Source organism: Myotis yumanensis, unplaced genomic scaffold (genome assembly GCF_028538775.1).
Source record: "Myotis yumanensis isolate MYYU_CA2020_CCGP unplaced genomic scaffold, mMyoYum1.0.hap1 SCAF_4, whole genome shotgun sequence".
Classification (NCBI taxonomy): domain Eukaryota; kingdom Metazoa; phylum Chordata; class Mammalia; order Chiroptera; family Vespertilionidae; genus Myotis; species Myotis yumanensis.
The window spans coordinates 4,249,452-4,266,750 of record NW_027223755.1 but is presented as its reverse complement, the minus strand read 5'-3'; the positions used below and the strand labels follow the sequence as shown (position 1 = coordinate 4,266,750).

General features: G+C 44.7%; 1 protein-coding gene across 1 annotated transcript in view; it reads left to right on the top strand.

Moving 5' to 3' along the window:
* ADAMTS12 (ADAM metallopeptidase with thrombospondin type 1 motif 12) overlaps positions 1-17,299 on the top strand; it is a 184,340-nt gene that overhangs the window by 121,705 nt on the left and 45,336 nt on the right. Inside the window, exons 13-16 of the mRNA XM_070411772.1 lie at positions 5,969-6,102; positions 11,634-11,754; positions 14,912-15,156; positions 15,960-16,098. Coding sequence (XP_070267873.1) covers positions 5,969-6,102; positions 11,634-11,754; positions 14,912-15,156; positions 15,960-16,098 — 639 coding nt within the window. The remainder of the gene's footprint in view (positions 1-5,968; positions 6,103-11,633; positions 11,755-14,911; positions 15,157-15,959; positions 16,099-17,299) is intronic.

Genomic DNA, 17,299 nt, shown 5'->3' with positions numbered 1-17,299 from the left:
CACACATGTGCGATTGGCGCCAGCGAGAGCTTTATATACTAATATATATAGATAGTGGCTTACCTGCTAATATAAGTAACTACTACCTTGACCAGCACACTGATTTCTTTCCCCCATCAAACTCTTATCTTAACAGAGTTGTTATTTGCTTAGTTGACAGACACCCCTAAGAGTGACAAGAAGGTCATTCATATCAACCACTGTGAATGGAGCACTTACTCCGTGCATCAAGTACTTTGTACCCTCTCGGCCTTCCCTGAGAAGGCACCAGAGAATAAAGCAAATGAACAGAGAGTTTTCTGCTCACTCAGTGGACAGTGTTAAGGGTCTTGGTAGATTTGCGAAGTAGCCAATGACTGAAGAAGAATTTAAGCATTTGGAATAAGCATAGAAACGTCATCAAACCTTGTAGTTTGCTAAATCTGTCTCATGGAATCTCAGGGCTTCCGAAATTGCTTGATTCTCATTTCATTTTTCAAAAAAAATTAACTATTTCCAAAAAGTGCAATAAAGAACAGCACTTACACTAAAAAATATTATGTCAGGTTTTAACATATCAGAAATCATCAATACATTGACTTACACAGTCAAATTAATTTGGTTTTCTGTAGACCTTAGAAGGAACGTCTCCTATCAACCCAATTAACTGAGAAATACCGTGAAATTGCAGGTTGAGTTGTTCTAAACTGATATTATTTACAACTATTTGTCAAGATTCTTCAGTAGTGGGGAACCAAAAACCCACAGAAAAAAGTAGATGCTGCACCCCATAAAAATCTATAACGCCATCCAAAAGCTCTATGTCAGCATTTTTGTTCATTGTAATAGTCTCTATAAATCACACTAATTTATTTTTAAGTGTTATATACTTGAACTTACAAAATCTTTGTGTAATAAAATCCTGATTTCCTCTGCCTTATTGGCAAAGTCTTGTTTGAATAAAAAAAAAATTCTGCTTAAAAGTTTTGAAAACTATGAATCTAGATCAGCCTACTTTCTAATATAGGCATTTTCTTTACCCGCATTCTTGACAAAAAAAATTATGCAACCCCACTAGATCACAGCCATGCAGGCACCAATGAGAAGAGCTGCCTGCATCCGCAGCACCTCCGGAGGCCCTACTTATATCAGCACGTGACTGTGCATCTCTCACTCACCCACCTCCCATCCTCAGCAATAAAGATGCTTAGTCTCCGAGAGGGCAGCCACTTATTCAAGGTTACAGGATTTTGTATAATGGAGCTGGAATTGAAACATAGGTCTGTTTGACTAAGAAGCTCTCACACACACTAACTTATGTACACACACACACACACACACACACACTCACACTCACTAACTTATGTAGATTCTCAGGGACTTCATTAGCCTATGTTAATAGAATGTGTTTATATCCTGCATCTTCTACTGGGAAACAACCAGAATCTGATCTTGATGTTGTCACTTTCTTGGAATCTCCCTTTCTTTTTAGATCTTTTTAAATTTTCTCAGAACACCCAATAATTCTTCATGTAAGCTCATTATTTCTATTGTTGCTTCTAAATATTTAAGCCCAATTAATGTTTAATGCCCATGAAGTTTCCAGCAAATGTGGAGGGTCTGACATGAGGTCAGATCACAGTCTGCTCCTTGTGGGATAGGATCCTTCAGGAACATCTTTAAGGAGTTGTTGCAGATCGGGTTCCCTAAGAAACAGACTGAGACGGAGACTAGCGTGCAGGAAGTTCAGCAGCTGTGGAAGGAAAGGGGAGGAGGTGGGCCTGGGCAGGGGGGAAGCTGGGCTGCAATGCAGTCTCCACAAAGGCCTCCTCCAACTGCACGGGGAGCTCCGGAGCTGCCGTGGTCTTCAGAGTTGCCACACTCAGGGTGGGGGAGCCATGTCTGTGTGCCCGGCATGACCAGGCGCCGGGTATGGTCTGCCCCAGGAAGAGGTGAGTGTCCTGGGCGGGGAAGCTCTTTCAAGCCCAGCTGACAATTGAGGACCAATGCTGGCAGCTCTCCCAAGAGCTGGGGGGATAGTCCTAGCATCTGGGGCCACCGGGGTGGCAGGCATAGAGTTTATTGCAAGAATCCTTGGGGTTTAGATAGAAATCATGTGCGGAGAGCCTGGGAGATCTTCTAGCCAAGCCTAGCGTTTCACAGAATAGGAATCTGGCTTCAAGAGGGGAAATGATGGAATAATAAGGATGTTTGCAGACACCCAAAGCCATTCATAACCCTCTTCACTCTCACTTTCTCCTACACTGGGAGAGGGGAAACTAAATGGCCCACTCGCCCATATTTCCTGTGGACCAGTTCTGACCAAAGAGATAGAGATGAAGGCTCATCTTTTACTATTTTTTTCTAGTTAAGCTATAATCCATTCATTCAGTGAGATAATATGTGATCATTCAAAGGATGAAATACAAATAAACAAAATCACTGGATTTCCAACTTTTAACAAGCACCGTTTTTTATTAAATGTATTGGCATGGCACTGGTTAATATGATCATACAGGTTTCAGGTGTGGGTTTCTATGTTACAAGATCTGTATATTGCGCTGTGTCCCCATCACCATAGGTTAAGACCCCTTCACTCCCACCCCCTTCCCTCTGGCAACAGCCACGCTGCTGTTCGTGTTCATGAGTTTCAGTTTTGGATCCCACATATGAGTGAAATCATGCGGTTCTTAGCTTTTTCTGACTTATTTCACTTAGCATAATACGCTCAAGGTCCATCCATGTCGTTGCAAATGGCAGTATGTCATCCTTTCTTACAACTGAGTAGTATTCCATTGTGTATATGGACCACATCTTCTGTATCCAGGCCTCTCTCGCAGGTCGCTTTGGTTGTTTCCATGGAAGGTTCATCTTTTAAAAGCTCCTGTGAATGTTTTTAACTGGTGCCCACCCAGCTGGCCCTTGGTCCCTTGCCCACCTGCCATTCACCCTTCCTCTCTTGCTACCAGGGTTACACAGTCACATAGCAACCAAGAAGTCCGCCCCACCCCAGAAGCTGAGCAGGAGGAAATAAGGAGGGTAGCTGAACACTCCTACCCTTGGATTTCTTGTTTTGTGGGGAAAATAAACTCCTGTTCCTTTAAGGCAAGGAAGCACTACTGGCAGCGAAACTCATTCCTAACTGAAGCTCACATTGAACTTCTATCGGTACTCACTCTGTGCCAGGCACTTCACGCAGCGGTTTCTGTGCATTTCCCTATTTTATCCCCAAAAGAAAATCCCGTGTGGAAATCTAAGTTTTTTGACCCAATTCTTATGGATAAGCTCATCGATTTGGAGAATTTAAGTAAATTGGCCGTATTCAGACTGTGCCAGAGAGCCAACCGTTAGACCAGGCCTGATCCTGAAGCCTAAATATGGGAGGGGGGAGCAAAAGTAGGTTTACAGTTGTGAATAACCAAAACACAGTGTATTCTTGTATTATTATTTATTCATTATTGTATTATCTTCCATACAAACAATTTTTGCCCCACCTTGTATTAATCACTAAAGCAAACAACTTAAGGCACAATACAAATTTATTATCACAGTTCTTAGTCACCTTAACCAAGAGACAGAACTTAAAAATATACAGTAAATGGTAAGCATTACTACAGGTAGCTTAGTCTAACACATCAATGACATAGGTTTCATTCTTTTTTTTTAATTAGTTCTATTCTTGTTTTCATATCTGTTTGTGGTTATTGTCAAAGATATTAATTTTAATGCCTTCTTATGTTTAACTAACACATATATATACATGTATATATTTATATTTGGGGACTACAATAATATATACATATCAGAAAGTAAAAGAATGCCATCTTAATCTGCCCAAAATTACAGAATCTCACTAATTACTTGATTGATTTTCGGTTAGGATTTTTGATTAGGAGTTTTCATTTGCTTTTGGTTTCCCCCTCAAGTTTAACTGAGCCTAGTCATTAAACTGAGCTTCTTGTTTAAGTTGAATGTAACTAGTTTTAACAACACATTTTAAACTCTGCCTTTCCCTTAAGGTTTAGTATTTCTTAGTCTGGCGAGGCCCACGGACGTGCACATGGCAGATCTCTTCTGTCCGTGCACACGCTTCATTGTGCCACCGACTTCACTTACAAAGTCTAAGTTCAAATGTGAAATGACTGAGAGCGCCAGGACCGCAACCACAAAGCCTCCGGCCGAAGCAGACGCCGGCGACTGCACAGGGCTCATACGCATGAAGCCCTCCTGTCCATGGATTTTAGAAACTGATTTTTTTTTAATGGTGAAAGTGAAATTGCAATCTACTCATAAAACATGGCATGCATCAAAGCTTTTCCTTGACCTGAGAAATATGTTTCTCCTCATTAAAAAGCTTTACCTCTCACTTCTAATGATCGCTTCTTAAGATCATCCTCCAAAAATGTGGAGCCGTCCTGTTTCAGCAAATTGAAAATGCAACCTCTGATGCAATGAGTTCATTCAGCCCCCGCGCTTCCTGTGAGAGGATTAATCAGATGTGTGAGGGTGAGAGTGCACCGGTAAATTAGTTTCAGGGTTCTCACCTCGCTGCATTATAAACGGATTTGAAAGCTGGAGGGAAAACAGTCACCTGGCCCGAACTAAAGGCTGTGTCAGACAGATGAGTACCTTTGAGACAGGGCAGATACTCAACGCTGTGAAGGTTGTGGAATCCATGAGGTTGATGTCTGGGACAGAGACTCTCTGACACTCATGATGACCACTAAGACGCTCCATTGCCACCCCTGCCTCCTTCTGCAGAGTCCTGTGTCCTAGGGCAACGTCATGATATGCCCAGAGCACCAGGAAAACAAGGGCCAGAGAAGAGGACAGAGAAACAAGACTTCGGGTTCAGCCTTAGAAACCCTTTTTGTTTTTTTTTAAATGTATTATTACGGATTTCAGAGAAGAAGGGAGAGGGAGAGAGAGATAGAAACATCAATGATGAGATGCTTCCCACACGCCCCCTACTGGGGATCAAGCCTGCAACTCGGGCATGTGCCCTGACCGGGAATCGAACTGTGATCTCCTGGTTCATGGGTCGATGCTCAACCACTGAGCCACACCGGGCCAGGCAAGCCTTGTACACTCTTACACAGCCCTGAACCTTCCCTTCACAGTGGCTGCTTTCACGTAGAGCATCCTTTCTGGCCTTCGTCATCGTTGTGCAAGCTCTGGGAGCCACAGCAGTGGCTTCGTGTGCTGCTCTTGTTGCCCGGAAGGTTATTTGTTGGTTAGCACTAAGACTCCATTGGCCACTGCCCAGTGTGCTTCACTCCGCCTGCCCCACCTGCCCACCCTGAAGGCTGCCATGGTTCTGTAGTGCAGAAGCGAGATGGGGAGAAGTCCTGACCTCAGGGCCCCTCTTCATGGAGATGTCATGATTATCACAGGGGAAGGAGACCTTCCCGGTGTTCTGTTTTAAGGGTTGGCTTCAGCTTCAGCAAAAAAAAAAAGCAAATGTCTTGTTTCTGTGTGGTTGTAAATCTGTGTCTGAGGGCTTGTTGGGCTTGAGGGGAATAAGGGAGACTTGCTAGGGGTGGGTTATGACAGTAGTGGTGGTGATAGTGGTGGGCTGGCCCTATCAGAGGGAACCCCCCACCTCTGGAGGTCCGCTGGCCTTGCTGAGGACAGTGAGCAGGTGTTATGCTTGCCTAAGGTCCTGCATCAGTGGTAGACATGATGTAATTTCTAGGTTAACCCTCATGCATGGTGCCTTCTTTCTACAATCCAACAGTCTAATGTTGGATTGAAAGGTCTCATTATTTATAACAAAGAGCATGGTGTTTTAAAGCAATCTTCCCAATTCAATTTTCTGTGAAACTCTAACTGAAGAAAAGAAAAAAACCCTACTTTTCAGCATGTGCCATAGAAAGGTAAAAGGTGAGAATCTCCGGATAACGCCCCTGGGGGTCATGTCTGTATGTACAAAAGAGTCCTGGGGGAGGGTGCTGAGCTGAAAAGCTGACTTGTCTCTTTTTCACTTCAGCACGCCCTTGTGAGCTCTTCTGCCGACCCATAGACGGCCAGTTTTCCGAGAAAATGCTGGACGCTGTCATTGACGGTACCCCGTGCTTTGAAGGCGGCAACAGCAGAAATGTCTGTATTAATGGCATATGTAAGGTATTGGGTATGTTTCCTTAATCTACAACTTTATAAAATCATGCTTTTATCAACTCAGGACGTCAAACCCATTGTGGCCTTTGCATATGGTCTGGGTTTTATTTTTGGTCTGGGAGGCAAGACTTTTCAGTGTATATCAGAGACACAGTTTGGAACTGAATCGTTTTCTCCTGCTGTCTTCATTTCTTGATTAGTTGGTGGGCTCTGGGATATTATTTTAGGCATGGGGCAGGGCACATTGAAGAAGAACCAAATTAAAGGAGGACTTGTAAGAAAAAAGGCAACAGATTACTTCAGTGGTATTAAATTTGTCATTGGTTTCTTGCCAACAGAGTGTTTAAATTTTAGGAAAATCTGAAATTAATTATAGTTTGTATAGTGTTTTTCACAAACCACTTTTACATTTAATTCTCTATTGATTGCCGACATGATCCTAGGAAGAGAGATGGCATAACAGGTAGCTATAAACAGGTCTTCTGATTTCTATTTTAACTTTCCCTCACTGGCTCCATTCATCACCTCCGCCTTTATGTAAATTACTTGGGTTGATTTGTTAATGCTTTTATGTGTACAACCATTGAAAAAGTCCTTCCAATTGCTCACAGTTTGTTTTGCAAGGAACTAATGAACTCGCTTTGTGCTCCAACACCCAGGCATAAATCTCAGTTTAAACGAGAAGGTGTTTTGGATCAATGAAAGGAAAACTATGCTATAGAAATACCTAACCCACTGTTAGTAAAGCATAATGGTGTCACTCTCCGGCTCCAGGACGGGAACTCATTACCATTATTTATTAGCTCTGTAACCCTGGGCATCTTTCTGAGGCTCAGTTTTCTTTTATAACATTGAGATGTTAATATATATCCTTCTAGCCCTACCCGAATTGGCCTGCGGACTGAAGGGTCCCCCAGGTTTGATTCTGATAAAGGGCACATACCCAGATTGCGGGCTTGATCCCGAGTAGGTAGCCAATCAATGATTCTCACCATTGATGTTTCTATCTCTCTCCTTCTGCTTTCCTCTCTGAAATCAATTAAATATATATATATATATATATATATTTCTTTCTAGTTGCGGTTGTCAAAAAGATTGAATAAGGTCATCTATGTTAAGCCTGTAACAGAGCCCTGGCACACAATAAGCTCTTAACACATTTTATTTGTCTTTGCAAATAGTTATCGTATTTTTCCTACGGGACCAAATTGCCACTGTAAAAAGCTCCCGCCCACCAATGTTCAGCTCTCTGGGAAGGTGCGCTTACCACCCTGAAGTTGCCTTTTGATTTATTCCGGTTCTGACCGAAGCACAGGAGGCCATATGTTGATTCCTAGGAATGAGTGATTAACAGCCAGACTTAATCAGACTCTCGATTTGGAAAAGCTCAGGCAAAATTCCTTTCAGACTCATTAATTATCACTGTAGCCACAAAGAGCCAAAATTAATTACTATGTTTTAGGCTAGATATGTTCCCCAGAGTGGGAAAAAGGTTATTTAGTGAATCCAGGCCAAAACAGCCCACCACTGTCCAAATCGTGGTTCTCAGGCCTGGCTGCCCATAATTCTAACAGGCAGAGCTTTTAAACCACTGATGTCTGGCTGGATCTCAACATTCAGAGTCTCTGGAATTTGGGGCCTGGCCATTGATATTTTTAAAACTCCCCATACACAGCTAGGGCTGAGAACTTATTTCACCAAGAAATGAGTGGGATGCTAGAATGATCTTTTAGGCCTGAACACCTTTGCATGTATAGCGGCGGCGGCAGCAGCGTGTGATAGAAAACATAGGTATTCTGAATAAAACATAAGGTCTTGGGTGCCTCTCTTTAGACCAGTGAAATCAGTTTAATGGAATATGCCATGTTTTCTCTGCTTGGTTTTCTTTTCCTGGAAACCAGTTAAGGTCTTTAGAAGGTATAATTACCTACGTTCTGTCTGTACCACACTGAGCTAAGTTTTTAAGCTGAAAAATTACTCAAATCAAATTTCCTTTAATAACCTCAATGCGATTTATCTTCTGAAGATCCAGGTTGTAGACATTTTAGCTTTGTTAGTCTTATTCATTTACTACAGGCTTTTTTTTTTTTTTAGAAAGAATTGAACACCATCAGAAAACAAAACGTATACAGTGTTTGTCAAATCCATTTTCTTTGTGGATATGAAAATATTTATTACGTATGCTTTTGCCCATATATTCCACTCTATGTTGAAATTACATTTGCCACCATTTTGGCATGTTAGATATGCAGATGTGGCATGTTAGATATGAATTTGTCCTAGGACAGCGGTTCTCAACCTGTGGGTCGCGACCCCTTTGGCAGTTGAAGGACCCTTTCACAGGGGTCGCCGAAGACCATCCTGCATATCAGATATTTACATTACGATTCATAAGAGTAGCAGCACTACAGTTATGAAGTAGCAACAAAAATAATTTTATGGTTGGGTCACAACATGAGGAACTGTATTTAAAGGGCCAGAAGGTTGAGAACCACTGTCCTAGGAGATAGCTATCTGTGCCGCCACCCCCCCCCCCTTTTTTTTTAATTGTACTGAACTCCTAAGCTTATTTATCAAATAGATAAATGTAAACTTTGACATTTTTTGTCACAACTCTCCCAGCTCTGCAGTCTTACCAGCTGTCTTAGGGCAGCCTGCTCACCTGCCAGCCCTCTCGCCCTTCTCCTGGCACCCAGTTCTTTGACTCTCAGTTCCTTTACTCCTCCCTTTTCTCCCAGTCAGCATGGCTTTGGCTTAGGTCCCTCCCAAGGAGCCCAGATGTCCTGACCTATCACATCAGCTATCCCCTGGACAGCTCCTCTGAGCCTTTCACCAGCCTCTCATTCCAGGATCCCAGTTCTGATCAACCCAACCACAGCTCTTTTTTGATCTTACTGTCAGCCTACTGTGTACTTCTTAAAATAAAAAAGTCCAATTTGTGAACTTGTGCCCTTTCAGAGTCAATATCTTCAACCCCTGCTGAGTCCTTACCCTCATCTGACCACCTTCCTACTGTCCTAAGTCAGCTCCCTCTCTCATTCCTCTTGGAAGCTCTCTGGAACGTTCTTTGTTCTCTCACAAGGTCATTTTTTGGCTACTTTTGTGATATACTGAACACCAAAAATCAATTTCTCATGGGCAGATCTCTCTTCAGAATTTCACATCTCTTGGCCATCAAAGTTATGATGAGAAAAGTATTATTGCTACCGTCCCACTTTTTAAATGGCAAGACCTGTTCTTTTCAGTTAAGCATGAATCTTTCCTATCTTCACACTCTAAGTTTCATTGGCTGGGAATCTATCTCATCGTAGAATCAGGCATTCTCCCAGTCTCCACCTTTGCCCAGGGACTGTGGGAGGAAATTAATGACATTCTAGGCGGATTAGGTCATGGTGCCAGTTAGTATTTAGTTCCCAGTTACTTGAGAATTTATAAGTAAAACAATGTTACAAGCTAAAAGTGAGAATTAGTAAGAATACCTCTTGGTTATTCACTCATGTAGGGCTCCAAGCCTGGTGAAAGACTGGAAGCTGATTTCTCTAATACTCAAGTTACTCCAGTCCAAATGACAGTCAAGAATTGACGATGCCCTAACCAGTTTGGCTCAGTGGATAGAGCGTCGGCCTGCGGACTGAGGGGGTCCCAGGTTCGATTCCGGTCAAGGGCATGTACCTTGGTTGCGGGCTCATCCCCAGTAGGGGGTGTGCAAGAGGCAGCTGATTGATGTTTCTCTCTCATCGATGTTTCTAACTCTATTCCTCTCCCTTCCTCTCTGTAAAAAATCAATAAAATATATTTTTTTAAAAAAGAATTGGTGATGCTCTTCTGCACAGGAAAGCAAATAGTCATCAGAATACAAAGGCGACCTGTAGAACGGGGGAATATTTGCAAATCATTTACATATGACTAGAGGCTCAGTGCACAAAATTTTGTGCACTGGCGGGGTCGGGGGAAGGGTCCCTCAGACCAGCCTGCACCCTTTCGCAGTCTGGGAGCCCTCGGGGGATAGCTGACTGCGGCTTAGGCCCCGCTCCCCATAGGGCAGTGGTTCTCAACCTTCCTAATGCCACAGCCCTTTAATACAGCTCCTCGTGTTGTGGTGACCCCCAACCATAAAATTATTTTCGTTGCTACTTCATAACTGTAATTTTGCTACTGTTATGAATCGTAATGTAAATATCTGATATGCAGGATCTATTTTCATTGTTACAAATTGAACATAATTAAAGCATAGTGATTAATCACAAAAACAATATGTAATTATATATGTGTTTTCCGATGGTCTTAGGCCACCCCTGTGAAAGGGTCGTTCGACCCTCAAAGGGGTCGAGACCCATAGGTTGAGAACTGCTGCCATAGGGTTAGCCTGAGGAATGGTGCTATTTCTGTCCTTAGGTGTTAATTCTCTGTTTATCTGGTAAAGGGAAAGTGTATTTCATGACCCAACCTGTTCTTCCTTCAAGTCGATTTGAGAAATAAGAAAATTACCTTTGAGAGAGAAGAAAACTACTGGGCACAATTCTTTCCAAACAGAAAAGAAACAACTGGCTAATCGAATATGGTCTAGTTTCCCTCTCTTTACCACAGACATGTGGTCAGGAGCCTACGCCATGGACGATGGCAGGCAACAGGGAGGATTGGCTAGAGCTCCATGGCTCATGCCTTGCAGTCCACGTGTCATGATTCTTTGTACCTGATGCTGCCGAGCACTGATGCTCTCCTTTGCCAGTGCGGGAGTTTCAGGGTGGGACAGACTTGGCAATATTGATAGACTGAGAAGGAGTCATGGAGAGGGAAAGATGAAGATGCAGGAGGACAGATGGACAGAAAGAGCACTGAGAAGGGATTTGGTCCAGTGCACAGGGCAAGACTGTTCTCGGATCAGAGGAGAAATGGCCAGTTCTTCCTCTGCGGCTGGAGGGGAGGAGGTCCGGATGGCTGGGGTCACAGGAGGCTCTGCAGGGTCTGATGGGAGGTCTGCATGTCAGGGATTTCATCCCTCGGACTGCAGTGCTCTCAGCATTAAGCCAGCCTTTCTCTGGCAGCAGCTGGTTCACTGCTGTCCTCAGACAGGTGTCAGGGAGAACAACCCAGGGAGGAATGGAAAGGGATTCAACAACCAAGTCACAGGTGGAATGATTGCCCCACTCCTGGGAAGTCCCCAGAGAGAGGAGGGGCCTGAGGTTTGCACATCTGAAAGGGAGAAGGGACCTGCTGCTTCACCAACTTCGGTCCCAAAACATTTCATAGTTAAGCCTTAGGAACTGTCTTCAGTTCTGCCTCGGACTCGGGGGAGACCCACCCAGGCTGTCCCTGTATCTCCTCTAAGCAAGTTTTTCTTTTACCTTCAGTGGATGCTTTGGTTGTTTCTCTGCTGCACCAGGAAAAGGAGACATGTGTGCCCTAGTGTATCTGCCCCCAACCCCAGTCTCACCAAGAGCAAGGGGGGAATGGGTAAGGAAAGGGGAAGTCCAAGGTCCAAGGCAGGTGCGACACCTCCTGCTCATGTCATTCACCGTCCACCCCTCTTCCTGCAGATGGTCGGCTGTGACTATGAGATCGATTCCAACGCCACAGAGGATCGCTGCGGAGTGTGCCTTGGGGACGGCTCTGCCTGCCAGACCGTGAGGAAGATGTATAAACAGAGAGAAGGATCTGGTAACAAACAAACAAATAAATAACTGAAGTGGCAGGGGACTGAGAATGGAGGGCAAGATTGATGGCTGGGTTTTGTTTTTGTTTTTTAGCAGATTGTGACTTTCAAATAATGGCAAAGGTGGATGAATATGTTCATTTTTCTTAATTAGAGGCCTAATGCATGAAATGAGGGCCAAGGCAGCAGCCCGCAGCCCCGGCTTCAACCAGAAGGTTAACTGGGATGTCGTCCAAAAAGTCGTTTGGTCTAATTAGCATATTATGCTTTTATTATTATAGATACTTTGGAGATAGCCTTACAAACCCTAAAGCCTTCCCTTGAAATAGAATGTCTCAATGACCCTTTACTCCTGCAACTCTTTAATTATTCTCATTTCTGTAAAGAAGGCCCATGAAGATGAGACATACAAGAGGATTTGTTTTTTATCTCTGTTCTGCCAACCACATTTCCCCATTAAAACACTAGATTGGGGTGAGTAAGCCCTTGGTATAGGTGCATATACTCCCAGCCTTGCTGTGTTGTGTGATGCATAGATTTCTTCTCTTGGGAATTCAGGTTCCTCATCCTATATAATAAAAGGCTAATGTGGAAATTGACTGAATGACAGAACAACCAGTCACTATGATGTGCACTGACCACCAGGGGGCAGATGCTCAATGCAGGAGCTGCCCCTTGGCGGTCAGTGCACTCCCACTGGGGGAGCACCGCTCAGCCAGAAGCCAGGCTCACAGCTGGCAAGCGCAGTGGGGGTGGCGGGAGCCTCTCCTGCCTCCGTGGCAGCACTAAGGACATCCTCCGAGGGGTCCCGGACTGTGAGAGGGCACAGGCCAGGCTGAGGACCCCCCATCCCCTCCAGTGCACGAATGTTGTGCACCAGGCCTCTAGTTTTTTACATAAAGCAGTTGGTAGCCATTCCCTCCCACCTAACTATCCAATAACCGGGGATTGCTTAAATAAAGGGGATTATGTTGAAATGCTCCAAAAAAAAGAAAAAGACATTAAATTGAAAAGGCAATAGTTAGTAGTTCATAGAGTACAATCCTACTTGTTTAAAGATTATGTCTGTGCATAAAAACTTTATAAGAAAGCCCAATAAACTGTTAACAGTAATTCCTTTGCTATAGAGGATGGGGAGGCAGGGCGGAGGGAAATGGAAATGTTACTTTTCATTTGACAGCCCTCTCTGCGGTGGGCTTTTCTGTCATGTGCGAAGGAGTCTGGCTGATAGATTATCACGGTTCTTTCTAACTCCAAGCCACTATCATTTAATCCTTTGCTTCCTCCTGAGTAATCTTTTGCAAATACATATTACAAATATTTGTTACTTTTGCTCATGGCTACGTCTGCTTCAGTTTACATCTCCTGTCTACAAACGTCAGAAGCAGCACTTGCATCACTGAAAGCTTTGGTTTTAGATTTTGAAGCACAGCCCTTTCATTTGGCAGAACCTACCCACGATACATACTTAAAATTTTGGATTTTTGCTCTTAAGTGGAAAACAAAAAGCACGTTTTTGTTGCTTTTCCATCTAGTTGTCTCGTGTGTGTGTGTGTGTGTGTGTGTGTGTGTGTGTGTTTGACAAGGAATGAGGTGGTGGCCAGTTGGTTTACTTGGCTGGGAAGCTGTGCCATGTCCTATCATAAAATAGCTGCAGGTAGCAGTACGTCAAAGGCATTTTTAAAAATGACATGGGCCTCAATTGCATGTGGTAAATGTTTTCACCGAGTTAGTTATAAATTGGTAGTTTTCACTTGCCGTCTCAGCTAAGTGTGTGAGGGCCAAATGGAGTTACTACAAGACCCACATTTTGGTTCCTCTGGATTGGAGCTTCCAGTTGGAAAACAGAGACTGAGGTTGTGGCCTGAACCCAGGTCCCGAGCGAGTCGCTCCTCTAGGCCAGCCTGCACGTGAGCTACCAGGACCCCAGGCCACTCTACATCCGGGTGATAGGGAGCAGTTGGGCACTTTCAGGGACAGAGATGCGGGTTTGCTTGTCAGGCTGAAAACCTAGTGTATGTTCAGTGGAAAATGGGCCAGGATGACCAGGCTCTTACAACCACATTTTTCATAGAGAGGTTGAAGGACTACCAAGTGTTTAGCTTAGAAAAGGGTCAAGTAATGGAATCCCAGAGCTGAGCTGGACATCAACATCATCTCAGTCAAGCCCCATCATTGTAAGGAGTTAAATAAATCGATGAATGTCATAGAGCTTGTTTGTGACAACACAGAAACTAGAACTCAAGTGTTCTGACCCCCCTGCCTCGGTGCTCCCTTCACAGTGCCATCCCCGAGGTCCACATCCCCTCCGCTCTAGCGCGTGCATGAGGTGATGGTTCTTAAGAAGCATAGGTAGGATGAATGTTTAGAGGAAATGTTTCTCTGTTAGCTCCTTTCCTCCCCATCGTGCCTCCTACCATGATAACCAGGAAGCAGGAAGACTGGCTAGAATGGATCGCCGTCGTTAAATGGGTGTCCTCAGTGCTTTTTTAGAAAGCTGGATTAGAACACATGAGAGTAAAATATGAGTTCATATTTCAGCAAACCTAAGAAAAAACTCTCTCTGATGAATAGACTTATCTAGCAATATAAAAAGCTGTGCTCAGAGCTGAGTTTCTCATCATAGGCTGTATTCAAGCGCAACAGGGTGGCAATCAACCCAAGATTCCCCCGAAGAGTCTCCTAAGGAATTTACACTGTGATTAAATTACCTCTGAGAATCCATCTTTAACTTGCAGGCAATGAGGATGAGCCAGAGGACGTATCCAGTGCAATGGTAGGATGATTAATCTGGCAGCAGCAACAAATCGGGGAGCAGAGATGCTATTGAGGAGCTAGCTAGGAGATGTAAATTTCTGAGCGATCAACATAAAATCACATAGAAACAAATGCTGGATCAAGCTCAAAAGCTTCAGAGTATAATCTGCGTTTATTTCACTTCTCCTCGCAAAATTGCTTACATAGTGAGTCACAAAGCTCCTGAGAATTCTGCTTGCGGCCCAGCTCTTTAAAGTTCTCCAAACTTAGTACCTCTGCCAATCCCAGTGACCACCCAGGAGGAGGGCAAGGCGCTACATGATGAGAATGAACAAAGTGTCAGGAGCCGACTGTGTTCCGCTGAGCTGGCGTGCCTCCTTCATTCACTGTGTCCTCTCTTCTTAGGTTATGTTGACATCGGAGTGATCCCTAAAGGAGCAAGGGACATTCGGGTAATGGAGATGGAGGGAGCTGGGAACTTTCTGGCCATCAGGAGCGAAGACCCTGAGAAGTATTACCTCAATGGAGGCTTTATTATCCAGTGGAACGGGAACTACAAGCTGGCAGGCACCGTCTTTCAATACGACAGGAAAGGAGACCTGGAGAAGCTGATGGCCGCAGGCCCCACCAACGAGTCCGTGTGGCTCCAGGTAACGCAGAAAGGAAACTGCTGACGTGCACATTCGTTAAATTTTCCCCAAGGTATTTGCTAGGACACACAACTGAAGAATGCTTAAAACTTCTTTTAGCAAGGAGCAGGGAGGGAAGCAAGATATTAATTTGTACCGTTAATTCTTTATTGGCTACAAATGGCTGAAACCCCCATAATGAAGTGCCAGAGCCCTTAAAACCATCCGCTGGTGGAACTGGAGAGCATTATGCCAAGCAAAATAAGCCAATCGGAGAAAGATAAATATCACATGATCTCACTCATATGTGGGATATAATGATCAACATAATTTGATGAACAAGAATAGATCCAGAGACAAATGGCAGGGGTGGGGGCGGTTAGAGAGCAACCAAAGGGCTGTATGCATGCATATTAGCATAACCCATGGACACAGACACTGGGGCAGTGGGGGCTTGCTTGGGGTGGGAATGGCTGGGGGCGGGGTGTCAATTGGGGGAAAAAGAGACATATGTAAAACTTTAGACAATTAAAAAGAAAGAAATTGAAAAAAAAAATTCCATCCACTGGGAGGACTGATTTCAGCCAGTGTGGTTGACACAGGCTGGTTATTTGCGGTGATTGTTGGCTGGGTATCGATATAGACATAGGTAGATACACACGTGCAGGTGGGAGTAGAGGCATGTTCTCTAATGGCATTTGCTCCAGTGCCTGCTTCCATAACTACTCTAAGACGATGGACATTGTGTAGCATTTTTATGGGACTGTGGTTTCCAGTGTAAAGTCATGACCGTTGGGCCTGACCTCTCTCTTCTTGCCTTTTAGCTTCTATTCCTGGTGACTAACCCTGGCATCAAGTATGAGTACACGATCCGGAAAGATGGCCTTGACAATGACGTGGAGAAGCTGACGTACTTCTGGCAGTATGGCCGCTGGACAGAGTGCAGCGTGACGTGTGGCACAGGTGAGAAGCGGCACTCTCGCTAGGAGCCCCCGTCAGCTCCAGAGTGGGCCGCGGAGGCATCCAGGCCAGGGCTTTGCCATCTGAGCCACGGGTCCGGAGGGTTCCCCAAAGATGGCCCAGGGGACCCTGTGAGGAGTAAATGTACACGCATGGTCTAAATGGAGAGACAGTTTTTCTCCCATCAGCTTATAGACTGGTCTTTGTGAAAGGTTTTGTTTAAAGAAAGGGTCCCCTGTGTTTTTAAAAAGCAAAACAGAAAGACTTAAAGCAACCACTGCTCTGGTTGAGGACATGAGGACCACAAAAGTCAAGCAGCCCGCCCTGGCCAGCTTGGCTCAGTGGATAGAGCATTGGCCTGTGGACTGAGGGGTCCCGGGTTCGATTCCAGCCAAGGGCACATGCCTGGGTTGCGGGCTCCATCCCCAGTGTGGGGTGTGCAGGAGGCAGCCAATCAATGATTCTCTCTCATCATTGATGTTTCTATCTCTCTCCTTCTCCCTTCCTCTCTGAAATCAATAAAGAAATATATATTTAAAAAAAGTCAAGCAGCCCACCCAAAGACATGCTACACATCATGGCTAAATCCCCCCAAAACCTAAGTTCTAGCCCAAATTTGTGAAGTCTTTAGTTCAACTGGGAGAGTAGTTTTCTCGGACAAAGACAAAATCCAACGTTGGAGAGATTCCTTGCTGTCAAGTGTGAGGTTGGGGTAGGTTTTGCTACCATAACAAAAAAAATATCAGGAATTCAACACAATGGTTTGTTTTTCACCCTTTCCAAGTCTGAGGCAGGTTGGGTGGCCCTACTTAATCTCCAAGCTAAAACATCTGAAATGCATGGTTTCCGGCGGGCCCCACAGGGGAAGAGAGAAATGGAAGAGGCAGACTGCCTCCTAGTAAGGGGCTTGGCCTGGAATGGACACGCATCACTTCTGCTCACGTTTCATTGTGGGGCTTAGTCCTCTGGGCACGATCTCACTGCACAGAGAGGCTGGGAACTCAGAGGAGCGAGTGGACATTTGTAGAGCACGGCTCTCCCACTGCAGGGCCCCGCGAACTTGTCCAGGGCCCACGAGGGCAGGGCTCAGGGCCTTGCGCTCACTAGGGGGGCTTTGATAGTGGTGCCATGTGCGAAAGACTGTGCCTCTCTCTCTCCTTTTGGATCATGTCTCAGTCTGTTCTGGAACTTCCTGCCTCAATAA